This window comes from Podarcis bocagei (assembly GCF_964188305.1).
Source record: "Podarcis bocagei genome assembly, chromosome: 4".
Classification (NCBI taxonomy): Eukaryota; Metazoa; Chordata; class Lepidosauria; order Squamata; family Lacertidae; genus Podarcis; species Podarcis bocagei.
Window position 1 is genome coordinate 16760036 of NC_138128.1, and position 22006 is coordinate 16782041.

Genomic DNA, 22006 nt, shown 5'->3' on the forward strand with positions numbered 1-22006 from the left:
CAGAAAGAATCTCCCTAATAGTAAAAAACAGATGTCAAAAGGCAAAACCACCCAAATGGTCTATCAACTACACTGGTAACAATCTCCAATAAAACAACCTCTAGCTTTCGTATCGCCTTTCCATCTCATAAATAGTATCTACATATGAATTAATAAACAAATCAATGACAGTTGACATTTGTATTTTTTTTTATTGATGATTTTGCCCAGCTAGTGTGACAGCCTGTGGAATTTGATGAACTGTTGTCTATGGAAAATGAGCTGTATTGTTATTCCATCTGGTAATTAAGATGGCACTTCGCTGGGTGGAATTAATGAGAGGGAGGTGTTGGCACTTGTCTACAGATTAGCAAGCAACCAGTCAAGAAGTCCGCCACGAGGCATGTTTCCCACAGCGGCATCAACCTGTTGTTTTTCGAAATACTTCATTACCTCCTGTAAAATATCCCCCACACTCGCACCCTTCTTGGCTGCTTTATCAGCCAATTGAGGAAGCTTCTTCAGTTCCTCATCATTCTCATTCATGAATGTGAGATTGGGCACTTGGAAGTGAGAGGCCGCCATCCATTGGAGGATAGCCTGGAGCTCTTTGTTCTGTGAGCTGGTATTGGCGCACTGGTTGTTTACTATCACCTCAGAACCAGCGGGCACAAGTGGCTTTCCAATAGTAGTAGGTTGTGGAGGTTTCTGGGATGCCATCGAATCTGGACTTGATACACCTTTGTTTCTTGCGGTAAAGTATGTAGCTTGATCATCAGAGTAATCTTCAACAACAAAATCAGGGCTTTTAGTCATGTACATACACAGCTTCATCACAGATTCCATCAGCTGATCAATGAATTTCTTGTTTATTTGGTCCATGTTTTCGGAATCCATTTCTGGATTGCAGTGTTTGGTTGAGGATTTTCTGCTAGACCTATCATCATATGAGCTTGGTTTGCAATTCTTGGTGCTTATTTCGCACTCATCCACGTTGAAACCAGCCTCTTGAAGGACCTTCTGGATGATTGATAGGAGAGCACTTTGTATTTCTCCCCTCTGGTAATCTTGCTGTTGTGGATCACCCTTGCAACCATGAGATTTGGAACCATGTTTGCCTCCCTTTTCACCGAACCCAAATGAAGATGTATTTGAGTCATGACATGGGTCCTTGTATTGAGTTAGCAGGTGCTGCTGTATCAACATTAAAGCTGTCAAAATGAGGTCTTTTGCTAGAAACTCAGTTGTGGAGCTACTTTTTTCTGGTCTCTTGTCATGGCATCCCCTGTCTGGACCTTTGCATCCTGTTTTTGATCGCAGCATGCTGATTCCATCCTTAATTATTGTCTCACCTACTTTCTGAGCTGCAGACTGAGCTGGATCTTGCTTTACTTTCTCCCTCGTGTGTAATCCACCTTTCAAAGATGCGAAATGCATATTTGGAGCATTAGGATCTAACGAACATCCTGTCTTCAATAAAGAGTATACAAGACTATGCCCTTTCTCCTTAGTTTCCGACATCAAAGCGTTGTACATTCTTAGTACCATTGCTTCTAAAATCTCCGTTGACTTCTGGGTCCCTGCATTGAAGAGATTTTTCTTCACTGTGGTAACAAAGTCAGAGTCTGTCATGAGGACCCCAGTGACATTATGTAGATTTTTCATAGTAGAGTCAATTAAGTCTGATATGACATCCTTTGTGTGTTTGAGAAACACTCTTTTCAAAATCACACAAGCTGGAAGTGGTTGCCTACTCTTGTGAATCTTTGTCGCATTCACAAATGAGAATGTCATATCCTTAGCATTTTTATTTGCATAAACCATTAGCCCTTTGTTAAAAGAACCGCAGTCATTGCGACCTGACTGTTTCCTTGGATGTATCAAATGAGCATGTGACGTTGGCTTTCCGTCATCACATTCTGGCATGGATTCACTTTGGTTGGAGCATACCTCACCATAAAAGAGAGAGGTTTTCTTGGGACTTCCTTTACCCTCTTCCTTCTTGCCCGTAACCTGTTCTTGAGATGATTTAACACCAGGATCCTGGGCATTTTCCATCACCTCGTTCACCATCTTGGATGCAACTTTACTTACAGAACCAGGATTGAGGGCTTTCCCATCTTTGGTGGCATAAATTGCCTGGCGTATACATTTATTGGCAGCATCTTCCAGATTTTCAGAGATCTCTTTACTTGCCATTTGCATAACCAAGGAGCACAACTTTTGAACAGTGCTTGCTACTTCATCTGCAGGTCCTTTCTGACCTTCAGCAGACTTGAAAGCTGTGTTGTTGTTGTTCTGGGACATTTTGTCAGCCGCTGATGGCTTTTGTTGACGAGGGGCAGTAGAAGGGGTCAGTGCATGTTGGAATCCACATGCATATTTCTGCAGGTCGTCAAAGAGCCAGGACACAACATTCAGTTCTTCAGTTGAACCTTGTTTGAACAGACAGACTGCTCCTTCAGTCTTAGACTGTTCTGGTGTCTCACTATCCTTTATTACAATTACCTCTTTGTCCTGCATTTTCCCCAGATCAAGTCCTGTGGCAGTTTCATTGCCTTTAGACTGGCCAGCAGCATCTTTGCCTGTATCGTCTGTGTTTTTTATGTTCAGGCTGGAGACATCAACAAAACAGATCACTTTTCGCTCCTGGTCCTTCCCTCCATCAGGATTGTAGAGGTCTACCTTACACACGCCTGCTTGGCTGTGTAACCAGTCAACTTCTTGAGACATCCTTTGAAGTTTACAACTGGAATTGCACCTAGGACCGTAGTGGGTGTTCTTTCTCAGCTCAGCTGCTTTGGTGACCCTGCCAGACTGAAGATGTTGCCTCCTCTCTCAACTTTCCATGCTCTTCTGCTGCCAGATGTCATTTTCACTTGTGTGCACACATGGTTTCTATGGCAGCAATGACATCACAAAGAAGCAGCACTGCCACCCACCAGTGGTGTGATTTCAGTTATTTAACAAGATATTGTTGCCCAACTTCTCTCCTTATCTATCCTACATGGCCTATGAGAAATTTGTTGTGTGTAGGGGGAAATTAATGGTGCATTTTCAAACCTAATGCAGTCATACCTCATGTTACATTTGCTTCATGTTATGTTCTTCAGGCTTCGTCCCGTGGCGACCCAGAAGTACCGGAAAGGGTTACTTCCGGGTTTCGCCACTCGCTCATGCGCACTAGCGCTAAATCGCGCTTTGCGCATGCGCACAAGCGCCAAATCGCGCTGCGCACCTGCGCAGATATGGCGCTTCAGGTTGTGCTCTTTTCATGTTGCGAACGGGCCTCTGGAACCGATCCCGTTCGCAACCAGAGGTACCACTGTAATGGAAAATTAAGAATGGTTGGTTTCTACATTTATTTTACTATAAAAAATAATCTATGCAGACCTTAAGTAAAGCTTCCACAGTGATTTAATCATAATAGGTTTCTAAACATAGCCACAAAGGAAGTGTCACAACTTCAAAATACTTGAGGCACTTGGTTGTCATCTGTCTGTCTCAAGAGACAATGAAGGAGTGTGCCTTTCAGGGTGAAGTCAAACTGTTGGAATGTTACACAGCGTCTGCTGTGGCTGTAGAGATTAATATGGGAGAGACATGTTTTGTTGCAGCTGGGGCAGATAAAGATGTCTTGTTGTGCTGCTGCAAATGCACCATGGTGCTTCTTCCCTCTGCACTCCTCCCAGCAGTCCTTCCTCCTCTGGGCACTGCTGTGGATACGTGACCTGATTGTCTTCAGGCCCTGCAGTCATCTGCATAGGATTCCTGTGCGGCAGAGTTAACGATGCCTGCCTTCACGTCTCATTTGCAGACATCTTTGTAACACAGGATTTGTGTGCCGATGGGCCTGGTGCCTGAAGTCAGCTCCCTGCAGTGCTACAGTGTGCTAAAGTAACCCAACTTTGAGGTTACCAATGCATGGGTCTCTGTTGCCATGCTATCCTTTGTCCAAGAATAGCTGTAATTCGTACACAAGCCAAAACTGACAGAAGACACTCCTAGTGATGAAAACCACTTGTGCCTCCACTGGCACAGCTGGATCCTGGAGCCTTGTTCCTTCAGATGGAGTGCAACCCTGTCTACATTAGATAATCTACCAAATTCCTAGATCCAGGAACCCACACACTTAAAAGCAAGGGCATAGGAAAGGGGGCATTGGGGGGGCAGTCCGTCCTGGGTGTCATCTCTGAGGGGGGTGACAAATGCCCCCTGGGCAGATCGCCACACCACCCCCTGAGCACCACCCAATGGGCACTGGCCACAGACTCCGCACTGTCTGCCCGCTGCCTCCCCTCCAGCTGTAGGGCAGATGAGGCCCCGTGGCACACCCTGTCCCTTCCTCAGAGCGCCCTGCCCCTGGGCACACCGCCCCAGGTGCCTGAGAGGCTTCCGCTGCTGCTGCTGCTTAAAAGGCATGTTCTCAGGATTTAGGCCATGATCTCACATACGCATATGAAACCCAGAATAGGTTATAGCCTTTGGTTGGCATCACTGGACATTTGGCTGAGGCCTGTGCCTTCTCATACTACTTGCTATTGTTGCCTGCCTCCTGCTCACTGTGGATGAGTGAGCATTAACATAAATGAGGAGGAGTTGTAATTTCTACATCAGGGGCATAGGAAGGGGGCGGCAGGGGCGGTTGCCCCAGGTGTCATCCCAGAGGGGGATGACAAAATCCACCCTGGGCAGATCACACCACCGTGCCGCGATCGGACCCCTGCCGGGAGAATCACACTTCCACACCACAATGAGACCCCCACTGGGAGGATTGCACCACTACATCGCAATTGCGCTGCCCCCTTGGGCGGATCGCAGCGCCCCCAGGTGCACGGCATGTGCGCCGCTCTGGGTGCCCGAGCAGTTAGCTCCGCCGCTGAATACCATGTCAGCATTCTGGGAGGTGGTCAGATTGGGTGAAGAGAGAACGGCAAGAAGGGAGCTGTGGCATTAGCAACAAATTCTGTGGCACTTAATCCTGGGTAGGGATATAGGATTGCAGCCTTAAATGGTGAAAAAAATTCAGACACTTTGAACTGAAGTCATAGTAATTCATGGAGCTCTTCCTGAGTAGAAGAATCAAACCATACAGTAGGGCTCAGCGTCCCTCTTGCACACCTGTCTGATGAATCTGGGAACCTGTTAAATGGACCAGCCAAGATCGACTTTGATGCAAGCCAAACAATGCTTGTAGCTCAAGTATCATGTAATAGGTCCCATGCTACATCCACTCTGAAGGTTTATAGAACGTAAGTGCCCTTCTGGTTCACATTAAGGGCCCATTTAGTCCAGCATCCTGTTCTCATAGTGGCCAAATAGATGCTTTGGAAAAGCCACAGGAGGTTCTAAGTGCCAACAGCACTCTGCACCCCTGTGTTCCTCAGGAACTAGTGTACTGGAGATATAGCCATCATGGCTAGTAGCCATTGATAGCCTTATCCATAATTTGTCTAACTGCATTTTAAAGCTATCCAAGTTGGGACCCATCACTATAGTTGGTGGCAGCAGATTCCATAGTTTAACTGTTCACTACCTGAAGAAGTATTTCCTGAATTTTCCAGTATTCAACTTCATTGGATAACCATGATGTCTTGCGTTGTGAGAGGATGGGAAAACCTCTATTCATTTTCTCGACATTGTGTGTAATTTTTTGCTCCAATTTCAATCCCCAGCATCTCCGTGGAGGGCTGGAAATGCCCCTTGCCTGAAACCCTGGAGAGCAGCTGCCAGTCAGAGTAGACAGTATTGAGCTAGATGGACCAATGGTCTGATTCAGTAGAAGGCAGCTTCCGATGCCCCAGCTCTGCAATATTATTTTTAATACAGAACTGTATCACAAGTGCAGTTGCATCTTAGATGTGATATTATGATACTGACCGTTTCATTTTTACAATCTTTCTGAATGGTGCCAAACGTGCAATTCACCTTTTTCACAGCTGCTGCACAATTGGACAACATTTGCACCAACCTTTGCACTACAATCCCAAGTTCTCTTTTTCTGGTCAGTCACCTCCCTTTTAGAGCCCTTTAGTATATATATGAATTTAGGATTTTTTTACCCTATTGTGTATCCTTTTATGCTTGCTTACATTGAACTATATTTGCCGTTTTAATGCCAACTCAGCTAGTTTGGAAATATTCTTTTGGAGCTCCTCATAGCCCTCTTTTTATTTTACCACTTTTATGTCATCAGCAAAATTGGCCACCTCACTGCTCACTCCTAACTCCAGATCATTTATGAATAGGTTAAAAAGCACCAGAATCTTACTTTCTACACGCCTCCACAAGAGAACTATCTATTTATTCCTACTTTCTGCTTCTCCTTGCTTACCTTATGGTCCATAAGAGGGCCTCTCCTCTTATCCAGTGATTGCTAAGCTCACTTAGAGGTCTTTCATGAGGGACTGTATCAAGCTCCTTGAAAGTCGAAAATTCGAAATGTCTGCTGCTTATTAATACTATTGGACTAACTGACACTCACAAAGAACTTTGAAAATTTAGACATAACTTTCCTTTGTGGAAGCTATGCTGATTCTTCTTCAGCAAGACTTGTTCTTCTATATGCTTAGTGTTTTTATCTTTAAGAGCGCATTCCATCACTTTTCCTGGAACACATGTTAAACTAGCTGGTCTAATTTATTGGATTCCTACCCATCCACCTTGATTGTTTTAAAAAAAACCTAGTGTTGCATTGACAGTTTTCCAGCCCTTGGGTATGGAAGCTAATCTGAGGAATGAGTTACAGAGTTGCACTGCAAGAAGGAGCAGCACATTCTAATTTCTCTGTGTATCTGGCTCAGCAAGCATCCTCCCTTCTTTTCATTTTTCCTCCTGGGTAACTTATAGGTCTGATTCAACCACAGGAAAATCCTCCAAGTGGAGTGGCCCTATGGATACATATGTGTGAAGTAACATCTGACCAGGCCCATCCATGGTTACAGAGCCTCTTAACTGATGGTGATGCAAGCGAACACACTGGCTGAAAAATGTACGGCCCCACACATGCAAATGATCACCAAGCAGTGGCATATGTGATCTTAATTGTGTCTGATCAGCTTCCCCAGTCCATTCTCACCACACGCTCCAAAAGTGACTGACCATGCCCCACAGAATTGGTTTGTACTAGGTCAAACTTATTTGCAGACACCAGTGGCAACAATACCCACATTTCAGCTGTTAGGGGAGGTACACATTACCTTACTAAAGGTCACAAGAACAAAAGATGAGCCTTCTAAGCAACTGACCATTTGCATGTATATTTAAGAGCACTATAGGCACTGCTCCCAGTTCGCTTAACAACGCGGGTGCCACTCAATATTAAGTCCAGGGTCACCACCTCTCTGGTCAATTCCAACACCAGCTGTTATAGTGCACAGTCATTAAGGGCATCTAGAAATATTACCTCTTTGTCATGACTGGTACACATATGTAGCCATTCTATACATTATTGCAATGTCTCCTCTTTTAGAGACTTCCTTGATTTCATTCATCATCTCAAGGTCTGCTTGAGCATTTTGATAGCACGTCCCCAGTACTAAATTATTTTGGGGGCCCAGTATCACCACCCACAATGGATCTGTGGTGGAGTCTGCCTATTTTGAGATTTCTAGCTTGCTGGATTCAGTGCTGTCTTTGAGGTGCAGAGTGACACCACCTCTGGTCTGCCCTTATCTGTTATTCCTGTAGCATTTATATCCAAAGATAACCATGTCCCACTGGTTCTCTCCATTCCACCAGGTTTTTGTGATGTTCACTATATCAATGCCATTCCCTAAGTCCAAGCACTCAAGTTGACCCATCTTGGCTTGGAGACTTCTAGCATAAACACTTGTATACCAGTCTCCTCTTGAAACTTTGTTTACCCTCCAGGTGTCCCCTCCTTCTCCTCCAGTGAGACTTGCCCCACATTTCTCTCTACGCGGGGCTGCCCTTGAAGCTGACCCAGAAACTCCAGCGGGTGCAGAATGCTGCAGCGAGGCTCCTCACGGGGTCTCTGCCATGGGAGCATATTCACCCAGTGCTTTTCAAACTGCACTGGCTCCCGGTAGAGTACAGGGTCAGATTTAAGGTGCTGCTTTTGACCTTTAAAGCCCTTTACGGCCTAGGACCCTCGTACCTACGGGACCGCCTCTCCCGGTATGCCCCACGGAGAGCCTCAAGGTCCATAAATAGCAACACCCTAGTGGTCCCAGGTCCTAAGGAAGTTAGATTAGCTTCAACCAGAGCCCAGGGCCTTTTCAACTCTGGCTCCGGCCTGGTGGAACGCTCTGCCTCATGAGACCAGGGCCCTGCAGGATCTGATTTCTTTCCGCAGGGCCTGTAAGACAGAGTTGTTCTGCCTGGCCTTTGGCTTGGAGCCAATTCGATGCCCTCCCTCCCTCTCTTTCCTTTTTCCTTTCCTTCTCCTCCTGCGATGAGGCTACATTTTAATATTTTAATGTTTCATTATTTTAATGCTGTATTTTAATTTTGTTTTTAAGTTGTAATCATTCAACTTGTTTTTATTATTGCTTGTAAGCCGCTCTGAGCCCGGCCTTGGCTGGGGAGGGCGGGGTATAAATAAAAATTATTATTATTATTATTATTATTATTATTATTATTATTATTATTATTATTATTATTATTATTATTTTGAAAACGTTAGCCTTGAGATTATGTTTTCTTTTATGAAGGTCACCTGAGGCTTGCGTTGAGGAGGTCTACCAGAGTCTAAGAAGATGCAGTTCCCAAAACACTGTAAACCCTTTAATTCTAGCAAGCTTTCAGTGAGCTTGACGTAGGTTTGGGAAGTGTGTGTGAAATAGATAGTATTTTTAATGAATTTATGCTGCTAATTATATTGAAATCACTCACATATTAGCAGGCTGGCTAAGGGTAAGCTGGCAATGTGTGTAGTATGCAGTGCTAAATTTGCAAACAGAACTCTTCCAAGGATATCAGCAGTCTGTATAAGATTACTATATTGGCTCTACTTGCATGCTCTGCACAGTGTCTCTTGCAATATAGTACAAAGCGTTGCCTAACATTTCTCCAGTTCCTTACCGTGTGCTGATTATTACTGCTCTTCACCTCATATGTTCGCTTCCATCAGTTTTGTAGCAGCAAATAATTGGTCTTCACATCACATAGTTTTGCATAAAAGAACTTTTTTCCTTGGTTCTGGTAAGGGGTGGTTCCAGGTTTGATAAGCCTTTTGGCAACCTGTGCAGTGAGAGATATCTCGAGGAGGGATTGTGTAAACAGAAAAATCCTCTACCATGCACAACTACTGTACTTGATGTGGGGCTGGTGAGGTCAAAAGCAATGTGCAGAGAGAGTTCTTGGATGGAGGCCTGGGCCCCAACAGAGAAAGTAGTTGCAAGTTATTCTTACTGTTTGTCCTAAAAGATAACGCATGTGCATGTAGGATTATATTTTATGACAGAAAGATCTGCATTTTCTTTTAACATTATTAAATGCAGACTCATGAAAATACTTGGGGGTTTTTAAACTGTAAAAATTTCTTAAGCATTTTATGGTGCAATCTTACATTCATCATTTTTCCATAATCAAGTGACAGAGACTTTTTTATTTTTCTGCCACATGTTGTGACATACCCTTGTAGAGATCCACCAATTCAGAATGGGTAGAGCTTAAATTACAAAAAGTAAAACACTTATTTTTCGTGTAAGCACAAAACCAGTCCTTGCAACTGGTACATCTTTGTCCTTCATTATGTAGAAAGAAGACGCAGATCTACTTTTATTGTTACTTGTCTAAAATCCTAAACTTTGTTAAGCTAGAAGTAACACCAAAATTACCTTGCTGAGACTAAGGCATTAAAACAATACTCACCACACTCAAAATTGCAGGATAGTCATTTAGTCCTTGTTTAATTCACTGTGTTGCCTACAATTTAGCATTAAATTTCATATGTCAGAAAGGACATGCAAAAAAAGATGCACCATTCCAACTGCAACAAGGGTCTATCCAGGTGACTGACCGAAGCTAGCTATATAACGTGATGCTCAAGATGAGGACCTCCTATTCATCCCATTGTCGTGAACTTTCTGTCATGGGGTTGTGTGCATTTTTGGGGGGGGGGAGTATTCCTGATTTCAGATACATTAATTTATGAGGCCCTGAATTGGTCAGCAATATCTACCAATGCTTGATATTCTATGATTCCACCTCAGCAGTATACAGCTTAGCGTGCCTGTCTTTGGTTACAGACATCCTGGATGCAACCATGTAAGAGGCAACTGACTTTCAAAATAGCTAAGAAGTAGAGGGAGTCTCCCATAAGTGCCAGAGGTTGCCCCCAGTAGTTTGTTAATTGCATTCTACTTCCCTATTAAAGTTATGGGCAGCAGCAAAGGAGAAGCATGGAGATTCCTTTAAAATAAACTGGCCTGGAAGTGAACACAACGTAAATGCATTCTCCTAACATTTATTTTCTGGAGCGCTCCTTTTGGAGACAGAATACTTCTTTACATCAGTCGGTAGATGAGGGTGGAATGTACAAAGCACAAAGTGGGTGTCACAAAGCAGAAGTGAATATAAGGTTTTAAAACTTAACACATTCTGATTTGTAACGAGTTGAGACGGTTGCCACAACTGATACTTTCTCATCTACTGTGACCGGAAACTTGGACTCCCTCCCCTCCCTTCTTTTCCCCACCTTTCTGTGCCTTATCACTAATTTTCATTAGCAGCCTACAGTAGTAGTAGAAAGGCCTTGAACACATCCTGCATTTTGATTTATTTTTTTAATGCTGTTTCTGGGCTCCTTGGATTATGTATAATGTTGCAGCTAATTAGGACCTGGTTATTTGTTTGAAGTGATCAATAAACAGCCTGTCTCCCCTCTCACTTTTTTTTTATTCTTTTTTATTGATGAGCTTGCCCAGCTACCCCAGTTCAGTTCAGTGCACTGTTGCTTGCAGTGGGGCTGTATTGGTGGTTTCAGTTGCGCCAGCAAAGAGTGGTTTCGGCGCCTGGACTGGGCTCACGAGAGTAACATGAGAGGGAAGAGTTAGTTCTTACAGGTTAGCAATCAGCCAGTCGACTAGTCCACACCGAGGCATTTGTCCCGACATGGCATCCACCTGTTGTTTTTCATAATACCTCATTACCTCCTGAACAATGTCGCCTACGCTGTAGCCCTTCTTGGCTGCTTTGTCAGCCAGCTGAGGAAGCCTTGCCAATTCTCCATCTTGATCGTTCATGAATGTCAGGTTTGGCACATTGAATTGCGAAGCAACTAACCACTGGAGCACAGCTTGCAGTTCTTTGTTTTGTGTACTGTTGTTGCAGTTCTGGTTATTCACAATCACCTCAGAGCCCACACCCAATGGCATCCCGTTACATTTTCCGTCATCGCCACCTTTAGCCATCAGCATGCACAGCTTCATCACCGATTCCACCAGTTGGTCAATAAACTGCTTGTTTATCTGTTCCATGTTGTCATTCATATCAGGCCCCCCATATGATTTAGATAAGGCCCTCTGTGGTCTGCACTCGGCAAAGGAAGGCTGCTTATAGCCTCTGTCAGGGGGACACTCATCTGCAACACCAGCTTCTCTTAGCACTTTCTGGATGATGGACAAGAGAATACTTGAGATATCACATTTTTGGGATTCCAGGCTTTCCTGTCTGCCCCCGCCTGGCCTTGAACCATATTTGGACCCACCGCTTCTGTCATGGGAACAGCAAAACGATGTGGTAGTTGTCTCGCGGGTGGGTGCTTGATCTTTGTTTTTTTCTAAGAGGTGTTGCTGTATTAACATTAACGCTGTTACAATAAGGTCTTTAGCGTACACATCCATTGAACAGTGCTTGTCTGCACCTTTGCTTCCACCGGGATGGGGCCTCATTTGTCCATTTCCTCCTCTGCCCTGCATTTCACCTTTAAGTGATGCAAACTGCAATCCTTGAGTTCTGGAGTCTGTGTGTGTACCTGCTTTTAGTGCTGTGAAAGCTAGGCATTGCTTTTTATCGTCTCCTGACAATGCTTTGAATAAACGTTTCACCATTGCTTCCAGAATCTCAGTTGACTTCTGGGTCCCTGCATTGAAAAGGTTCTTCTTCACTGTATTGACAAAGTCAGAGTCTGTCATGAGCACTCCTGTGACGTTGTGTAGATTTTTCATAGTGGAGTCAATTAAGTCAGATATGACATCCCTGGTGTGCTTCAAAAGCACCTTCTTTAACACCACGCAAGCTGGTGGAGGATGCTTGCCTTTTTGGACTTTCATTGTCTTCATGAATGAGAACATCATATCTGAAGCAACCTGGTTTGCATATACCATCAACCCTTTGCTTACAGAGCCATCATCCTGTCCAGGACATGACTGTTTCCTTTCCAACATTTGTCTGTCCGCTCCCTGACCATTCCTGTAGCCGTTCTGATTGCACATCTCTCCATAAAAGACGGAAGCTTTTCTGGGGTCATCGTGAGATGATTTGGGGGACAGCTTGCCATAGTCTGCACTGCTGTTTGATCCGCGGGGATTGATTGATTGCCGAATGCATTTACTACTGTCAAATTTATCCTTCATTTCCTTCTGTGCCATTTGAACCACTAAAGAACAGAGTTTGTTAACATAATAGGAAAGATCATCTCCTCCTCTTGGGCAACCATTGCCCCGGAAGGAAGTATCACTGGTCTGGGACATCTTCTCAAGCGCAGGTGAATTGTAAGCAGATTTACGAGGGCCTGAGGGGGTTAGTGCATGCTGGAATCCAACTGCGTATTTCTGAAGGTCGTTGCTGAGCCAGCTAACAACGTTGAGTTCTTCAGAAGAGCCTTGCTTGAAAAGGCAGACGGCGCCTTCGGTATTAGAATGGGGATCGTTCTCGTTGTCCTTTATTACAATTACTTCCTTTTCTTCAAGATTACGAAGGTCAAGACAAGGGTCAGCGGCACCGGATAATCCTCTGTTGTGTTTGTGTTTGTCTGTTACTTTGAGGTTGCCAACATCAACGAAACAGATAACTTTGCGGTCTTGGTTTCTTGACTCGTCGGGACTGTAGAGGTCTACTTTGCAAAGAGCTGACTGACTCTGTAGCCAGTCAAACTCCTGTTCCATACTATGTGCCCAGAATCTGAATTGTGCCCCAGGTTGTGGAGCGTTCTTGTTTCGGTTTTCGCTGACCCTGCCCCACTCAAGATGTTGCCTCCTCTCTCAGCTTTCCATGCTCTTGTACTGGCTGATGGCATTTTCATTTGTGTGCACACATGGTTTCTATGACAGCAGTGACATCATAAAGCATGGATATCATCCACCAACCAGTGATGCCTTGGCCCTGCTTAACATAAGATTGATCAGTATTTTTCCCTTGTTAACCTGTACTAAAAGCATACCCAAAAGATTAAAGTATTGATTTTAGTAGTCAGGTTGAAAAATAAGGGCGTGTATTGGTTTTCTTCCTAAGTAATCCCCCTTTTCAGAACACAATCAAGGAAGCAGGCAGCCAACTGTTCCAATATAAGCTTTTATTTTTGTACAAATAAATATATTGCATTTGCATTAGCTCAGTGTGCCACATATTTGAGCGTGTATGAGAATTAAGAGCTTAAGGGCAATCTTTTCTCATGTAGGATCTTTGGCCTCAAGGCTTCCAGTGACCTCACAAAGAACTGTTGCCACATCAATAACCCTATCCTCTCAATTTTTTGATCTGCTTGCTTTTCTGCTGCCTCTTTTTTCTACCACTACCTTCAGTCTTACTGTGGCATGTTACCTTTGAGTGCTTGTCTTCATATTTTCATTTATAGTTTCCTTGTCATTGTTCATTGTCCTCTTTGGTTTTAAATACCTTAATGTATTATTTCTTAAAAGTGAGACTGTGACTTTGACCATATTAGGGTAAGGAACCTAGTCATAGACACTGTTTTGTGTAAAAGACAGAGCAATGAACAGAAGAAAATAAAAGAAAAATCATCCATCTCAATATGTAACAGAGCAAACAGCAAAAAGTTCATTCCTCTTCAAGATGAAGGTGGGGAGTTTTTGTCCTTCCTGGAGAGAAGGAATATTTCAGCTTTTAGGCCAGTCTTCCTCAAACTCAGCCTTCCAGATGTTTTGATACTACAATTCCTATCATCCCTGACCACTGGTCCAGCTAGCTAGGGATCATGGGAGTTATAGGCCAAAAACATCTGGAGGGCCGAGTTTGAGGAAGCCTGTTTTAGGCTATGCCTTCTAGGAAAGAGCAGGGTAGTTCTGCTATTTTTAAGCTACTACTTGGAAGTAGCATATAGGCAGTGCGAGTGCCAGGCTACTTTGTGCCCTAGGCAAGGCTAACTACCTCAAAAAATTGCTAACTTCAGTTTTCAGAAACAGATGTCTTGCAGAACAAATGAAAAGCACAAACTTGAAATTGCTAAATTTATCTTAAATTGAAAGAATATGTAATACATCCATATTTGATTATGTTTCTCAAATAGAAAATGTTTTAGCCAAATCATTTTGAATAATAATCTTGTGAATTATGATATTAAGATGTCTCATAAATTTCAATTTCATGCACATCAGTATCTTGCTTTGAGTCCCTTTTCCTTTACTAATTTTGCCACCAGTTCCTTCAGGTCAAGTGCTGATGCTTGGGCATGTTCAACTGTTATAGTTCTCAAGCCAACTAGTCTCTTTTGCAACATGATTGAGCATATGTAAGTTTTTATAAGTTTGAGCTTTGAGAAACTGCACTTGCCACTAGCCACTGACACTGCAAGTGTGAGAAACATTAGGCATATTATCCAGGAGTTTTTGTTTCAGTATGAAAAGAAGTACTGCTTGTGGCAGCATGGACTTTGGAAGTCTTTGAGCTATTGCTAGAAATTCACAGCAAAGATATTCAGCATCAGTATAGTATTTTTGTTTCCATTGTGCATCTATGATTTTTCCAATTTTTTGCAGACCTTCAGTACATCATCAGTAGATTTTGTGTTCATACTGTATACAGTCAAACCTCTGTTGTCGAAGGTGATCCGTTTGGCTTCTGAAATGTTTGACAACCGAGGCGCAGCTTCCAGTTGGCTGCAGGAGCTTCCTGGACTCAAACGGAAGCTGCGTCAGACATTTGGCTTCTGAAAAGCATTTAAAACCAGAGCATTTACTTCCAGGTTTTGGCGTTCAGGAGCTGAAACGTTCCAAAATGGAGGCGTTCACCGTCTGAGGTTTGACTGTATATCATACAGGAAGCCAAATAGGGAATTGTATTGTTGTAGCTGCTGGAATCTTTTCAGTTGTACCACGGAATGCCAGGTTTTACATGCCAAGAACTCTGACCAAAGCAGTCAAGTATTCTAAGATCTGTCACCAATATTGTTTTTCTCGCCTAATTTCCTGCTGGTTAACATTGTGAATTGGTTTTCCTTTAGATAAGCACAATTCACATTCTCTCCAGGCAGGTCTGATAATTTTCTTAATGTTCAGTATTCCTCTCTTGTGAAGACAGAATTGCTCCCGTGTTCTTCCAGTCTTTTAATAGAACCATAGAATTGTAGAGTTGGAAGGGACCCCAAAGGTCACAGGAATTTCTTGGGATGTCAGTTAACAGTGGTTCGTGTGACGCTATGCAGGGCCTTAAGGGTATAAATTTATTTATTGTCTGTTTGATCAACATGATTATGGAAGTGTTCAAAACAGATATACAGTGGTACCTTGGGTTAAGTACTTAATTCGTTCCGGAGGTCCGTTCTTATCCTGAAGCTGTTCTTAACTTGAAGCACCACTTTAGCTAATGGGCCCTCCTTCTGCCACCGTGCTGCTGGAGCATGATTTCTGTTCTCATCCTGAAGCAAAGTTCTTAACCCAAGGTACTATTTCTGGATTAGCGGAGTCTGTAACCTGAAGCGTATGTAACCCGAGGTACCCCTGTAGTTGGACTTCCCTTCCCTTTGTATTATAAGTATAGCACCTTACAGCCTGGCATTTCAAGCTAGGTGCAGGTATCTTAACAGTTTCCTGGAATGTGAGAAGTCATTCTGATTTGAGGAGCATTGACTTTGACCCAGCTGTGGTCTAGTGAAGTGCCTGCAGTGTTTTTATTTTATTTACCAGCAGGAAACTTCATCTTTTCAGGATTCAGTTAGCATCATGTGGAACTATAAGAATCTCGTACATCTGTGCTGTGTTTCACTTTTACAACTAGTGTTCAATATAAATATGTTACATCCCTTTTTGCAATATATTTAAATGGTTTGTTAAATACACTTTGAGGTGGCCTTTCTGTATGGTAATATTGGGGTATTTATGTTTCCTCCCTCTTTTCATTTTATCCTGACACTACCCCAACCAGAACTGTATAACCTATCATAGATGTGACAGAAGACCAAGCAAAGTAATTTCCTTGGGGGAACTGTGAATGGATTTGAATTCCACTATTTATTGTCAGTCTGATAGTAATATCATGTAAATTTTAAGATACAGTGGTGCCTCGCAAGACGAAAAGAATCCGTTCCACGAGTCTCTTCATCTTGCGGTTTTTTCGTCTTGCGAAGCAAGCCCATTAGCGGCTTAGTGGATTAGCGCTATTAGCGGCTTAGCGGGCTTAGCGGATCAGCTGATAAGCGGTTTAGCGTCTTAGCGGATCAGCTGTTAAGCGGCTTAGCGGATCAGCTGATAAGCAGCTTAGCGGATCAGCTGTTAAGCGGCTTAGCGGCTTAGGATCAGCTGATAAGCGGCTTAGCGGCTTGGGAAAAAGGGGGGAGGGGAAAAGCCCCGCAGGAACTCGCAAGACATTTTTGTCTTGCGAAGCAAGCCCATAGGAAATTCGTTTTGCGAAGCACCTCCAAAACGGAAAACCCTTTCGTCTAGCGGGTTTTCCGTCTTGCGAGGCATTCGTCTTGCGGGGCACCACTGTAGCTCTCTGACCAAGATAGTATGGACTTCGGTATTCTTAACATCTCTGGCACTGTGTAAACAGTAGATATTGAGATGCTCAGTTCTGACCTGTTTTTCCCATGAAACTTACTGGGCTTCATTGTAGTGCTTTTCTGATTTTGGTATCGTCAAATTGAAAGTTTGCCATTAAGCTGGTTATTAAACTTCATGTTAGATTTATTTTTTAATCGCTTTCTTTAGGTCCAGAATTTGACATTACGCAGCCAGAAGTTGGGTGTATTATCTAGTTCACAGAACGGCTCTCCAAAAAGCAGTAGTCATGCCCAGACACTAGCTGTGTGCCCTAATAAACCCGTAACCAGTACCAAAGCCAGCCAGTCAGATCCTCTAGAAAGCAAACGGAAAGGTGACAGCCCAACAGCAGAGCCTCGAAGCCCAGCCGTCACACGCACATCCAGTATTCATCAGCTCATGGCACCAGGTAGGATAGAGAGGTCACCTTCTTCAAAGAGTGTTCATTTTAAATACAATGTATTGTTTGATTTTTGTGCATATTTTCTGTGTCCTGTCACTTGTGTGGAATGCACCACAAAATCTGAAGCCCCAGGAAATTCTAGGAAACTCTAGGTAAGTGGGAACATTAAAATAAGCACTCATATACTGACACGACAGTGTTCCATCACATTCTGGACTGAAAAATTCTGCCTAAAGTCATTGAAATGTGACGTACATATTCATTTTACATATATTGGAGAAACAGCGTGGCACATTAGTGGTACATCACTGTATATCTATCTGGGAAGGTTTCTTCCCATTACCAACAGTAGTTCAACTCAAGTATTTGATGAGAGGGAAGCATTTCAATAAACTTCACTTTGTGCAATTCCTGAGGGTGATAGGAGAACAGAACAGAACATCCCAATCCAGCGCTCTGCTGGGTAAAGGATTGCTCTTCTGCACCTACCTGTTTTTGTTTTCAATTTCCCTCCCATTCTTGTTGGGATCAAATCGGTATAAATATGTCGGCCCCAGGGCTAATATACTTGTCCTCCTGGTTTGGGGCATGTCGGGGAACTGGGACAGCAATGGATCATTCATACCCAAGCCTTGCCCTGGTCTGGCCCCAAAACACCCTTGTCAACCCTACAAGCACCAGAACTCTGACGTCAGCAAAGCAAAGGGCCGTGGCAGTTTCCACAGCTTCAGGAAGGGAGCAGCCGGCATACGGTCTCCCTCTCCAAGGTTAGATGTCTCTTTCCACTACTGGAGAGCTGATCTTCCTCTATCCCATGGGTTGCCATCCCAGGGACCCATAGGATTTTAGGGTTAGCGTTTGAATGTTACAGTCAAACAAACTCGAAGCTTTACTGGGGAATTATTTTTATTAGGATATTTGTAAGTATTTTAGTACATGATGGCACAATAACACATGCCCTTCCATAAATGTATGAATTATATAGATTTTAAGGCAGCGAACGGCAGTGAAAACTGTTAACATACAAAATTAAAAAAAAATTCCAGTAGCACCGTAGAGACCAACTAAGTTTGTTATTGGTATGAGCTTTCGTGTGCATGCACACTTCTTCAGATACCAAATGTTAACATACAAAATATTCTAGTATGCCTGAAGAACTGCTTCCTAGGGATAGTCACTGGAAAAACGTTAGCTACAACTTTGATTTTAGATTTGACTAGTGTTTTGTCTATTACAGTTGCCCAATTTAATTCTAAAAATGAAGAACTTTCTAGTGAAAAATTGTCCCCCAGCCCTCAAATTACTGTTCATAGGTGTGTTTCTCTAAGGATTTGTCAAATTCAGGGTATTGTATTGAATATATTAGTTGCCATTTATAAAGATAATGGATCTATTTGCTTGATTTGGTCAAATGCCAGGTGGACGTGACTAAAACCATTCATTATTATTTTTTGTGGATTTAAGGAAATGATTATTGATTCTCTCTTTTTATTTCCCTTTTCACTGTGCAGCTTCATATTCTGCTATTCAGCCTCATTCTTTGTTAAAGCACCAGCAGTCCCCTCTTCACTCACCACCTTCAAAAATTTCCCACCACCAGCTGATCTTCCAGCAGCAACAAGTTCAACCAATCACGCTCCAGCTTCCTCCCAACCAGGAAGCATCTGTGTCGCAACACTGTGCCCCTCTCCAAGGCCATGCTCTTCCTCCAGCCCCCAGCAGCGCCTCATCGCAGCACTGCACACCTGTCCACATCCATCCCCCGCCACTTCCTCCTCCGCTTTCTCCAACTCCATCCCAGTCCTCCCAGCAGTCAGTCGTGGTATCTCCTCCACCACCTCCTTCGCCCAGCCAGTCGCCAACAATAATTATGCACCCCCAGGCTCTTATTCAGTCGCAAACACATCCGCTAGCATCATCAGCACTTCAGTCAGAGCATCACCCGGCGCAGGCCGATGATAGGCCAACAGAAGCAACCTCACAGCCTTCTAATCTTCCAGCCCAGCTGCCACCTTCCCCAATAGTTCACATTGGGTCACCGGATCAGCCTACCTTGGTGTCCGCGGGCCAACATATAACATCTCCAACGCCTCACCAGCAGTATCCAGCTTTGCAGCCCACGCCAATCCCAGTGGCAGCCTCTCCTCAGCTGCCAACATCTCCAGCCCACAGCCAGCCACTTCCTCTCCCGCCTGTTCAGTCTTTACAAGTGCAGCCTGACATTTTGTCCCAGGGTCAGGTTTTGGTGCAGAACACGTTGGTTTCTGAGGAGGAGCTTCCTGCTGCCGAAGCGTTGGTCCAGCTGCCGTTTCAGACTCTTCCTCCTCCTCAGACGGTTGCAGTGAATCTTCAAGTGCAACAAGCAGTACCTGTTGAGACCCCGGTGGTGAGCATCTGAGAACTTCCCTCTCCAGTTTTGAAATGGGAGATGAAACACTGACAAGTTTAAACTGGGTGGATGTTAGATATTTGTTTTATTACAGCTCTTCAGGATTGAAAATAGTGGTTTTTCTCAAAAGCGTTTGCCGGTTTTACGATTTTGATGTGAAAGATTATACATTTGACTTAAAAATTGTTAGGTCTCGACCAAGAGCAGGGTGGAAATAGCTAAAGGAATGAATGCATATGTAAATCAAAGCATCCTAACCCTGTCATGTATGCACCAGCTGTTTATTTCATGATGAAGCAGTAATCACTATACAGTGGACGCTCAGGTTGCGAATGTGATCAGTGCGGGAGGCACGTTTGCAACCCGCAGTGCCGCGTCTGCGCAGGTCGCGATTCGGTGCTTCTGCGCATGCACAAAGCGTGATTTAGTGCTTCTGCGCATGCGCAAGCGTCAAAACCTGGAAGTAACCCATTCCAGTACTTCCGGATACGGCGCGGTGCGCAGCCTGAAACATCTGTAACCTGTGGTATGACTGTAATCTTTGCTAAAATTACATTGATAATAGCTAAAGTTACATTGATAATAGCCTTATTTTGATTAAGTTGGCAAAACCTTTATTTCAGTATGGCTGTCCTGCATTTCCCTTCAAAAAAATAAATAAAGAAGACCCAGGGCAACTAACAATTCCATAAAATATCTGTAGGGTTTGATTCTAAAAGTGCTTATTTCTTCAATGCAGATTTATCAAGTGGAAGACATGTGTGAGGAGGAGATGCCAGAAGAATCGGACTGTGTGCATATGGTTAGGACCCCCACTCCACCCACCTTGTCGCCTCCAGCTATAACTTTAAGAAATAGAGACGAACTTGGCTATGAGGAACCTTTTTCAGGTAAGAAGGAATATGGAGGTGTGTAGTTATTTAGGGCAGATTCCGGTGTGGTGTCCATTCTTTTCTCTTTGTGCAGTTTTGATTGTGCTGCAAGATAAAGGGATAGAATCTCACCCAGTATACTTGAATGTCTGAATTGTGTCTTGGATTCAGCAGATTGCTGAAACCAATTTAGATTCAAGGTGGGGAGAGGACAGGGGGAAAACTGATCACCCGCCAACTACGGTAGTTCACCTTAGCAGCAGGCAGCCTGCTAGTTTGTAGCTTAAGGCAGAAGGAAACGGCAAGAGCCTCTCCTTTTTTTGCACATGTGCTTCTGCAGTTCAGACCCCTGAAGGAAAAAGAGAGAATTCAAGGGCCTATTACAGTAGGCAGACATGAGGAAGCCAGGCAGATCCAACATCAGTAGAAACAGAAGAGGAAGGAGCTAAACAGTTTCTATATGAGGGGAAGCATAAGTGAGCAGCCACATAGCCACTGAGGTACAACCAATGGCTGACATGATTGTGGAATTGGGGAGAGGTGCAGGGGCACCCTCTTAGGGTTTCACAGACCCCAAAGCCAGGCATTATTGACTTGAGGTGGATGTAGGATTGAGTCTTTTGCCTAATGCGGGTTTTTTTGCTGCTTGCTCAGAGGCAATGACTAGCAATGTTCATCCGCCCTAAGATCCCCAGATCTCTAGAGCTACCAGTCTCTAACATCTGTAAGCCAGATGTCTGCAACCAGCTATCTTAAAACATGGCAATAGGTGTAACTCAATAATCATTGCATTTTAACCCCCCACACCTTACATTGCATTCCAGGCCCCATCCCAGGCCACAGATTCATCAGATTTGGTGAAAAGTATCAATGCACTTTGCTTAACTGGGTATAATTCGGTTAGTTCCCATTTTTTTAAAAAATGCAATGTCACAAAGCCAGGCTTCACAATTGCTGGTCACTTCTGTTAACCTCTGTCAACACAAGATAACAGAAGACAAGAATGTCAGTAGCTATTTAGCTATAGGTAAACTGTCATTGGTGTGCATTTCCTCAGAAGTATTCAGAAATGGAATATGTCACAGGCAGAATATTGGGCAAGATGGACCATAGAATTGAACAAGTAGCAGTGATAGTTAAGGAACAGAAACATAGAAGGAGGCATGCTTGCTGGTTGTTTCTCAATTTCTCAGCATGTACACAAATTAGGTTATACAATTTATCTTATTAAAAATAAAAATATGAGTGTGATTCCTTTAATGTTACAATAATGTTTAATGGACTAGAAAAATGCTTTAGGCAAGAAAGAAGGATAATTATTATGCACAACAGGCTGCTAGCATATTGTCCTCCTTGCACCAATAAATTTCATGCCAGTGGAACTGGATTTCTGTGCTAGTTAAACAATATTGTGACAAATCACATTATTCAAATTGCTATGTTGTGCAGTTCCCACTCC

The 22006-nt window shown here is 43.6% G+C and overlaps 2 protein-coding genes and 1 pseudogene across 10 annotated transcripts in view; 1 reads left to right on the forward strand and 2 right to left on the reverse strand.

Moving 5' to 3' along the window:
- The window catches only part of PHC3 (polyhomeotic homolog 3), a 44369-nt gene that overhangs the window by 12001 nt on the left and 10362 nt on the right, over window positions 1-22006 (forward strand). For 7 of the 8 annotated variants that reach the window (XM_081190093.1, XM_081190092.1, XM_081190095.1 and 4 more), the window contains 3 exons: window positions 17052-17292; window positions 18798-19672; window positions 20415-20565. In XM_081190093.1, coding sequence (XP_081046219.1) covers window positions 17052-17292; window positions 18798-19672; window positions 20415-20565 — 1267 coding nt within the window. Of the gene's footprint in view, window positions 1-13435; window positions 13699-17051; window positions 17293-18797; window positions 19673-20414; window positions 20566-22006 lie in introns of those variants that run through there. The other variant, XM_081190099.1, reaches the window with a different exon arrangement.
- On the reverse strand, window positions 166-2853 carry LOC308584887 (A-kinase anchor protein 4 pseudogene; annotated as a pseudogene). Its single transcript has one exon. The product of its transcript is annotated as an A-kinase anchor protein 4 pseudogene (transcript).
- Window positions 10396-13197, reverse strand: LOC308584916 (A-kinase anchor protein 4-like). The gene has a single exon (XM_081190233.1). The coding sequence runs from the start codon at window positions 13050-13052 to the stop codon at window positions 11004-11006; it is 2049 nt and encodes a 682-aa protein (XP_081046359.1). The 5' UTR covers window positions 13053-13197; the 3' UTR covers window positions 10396-11003.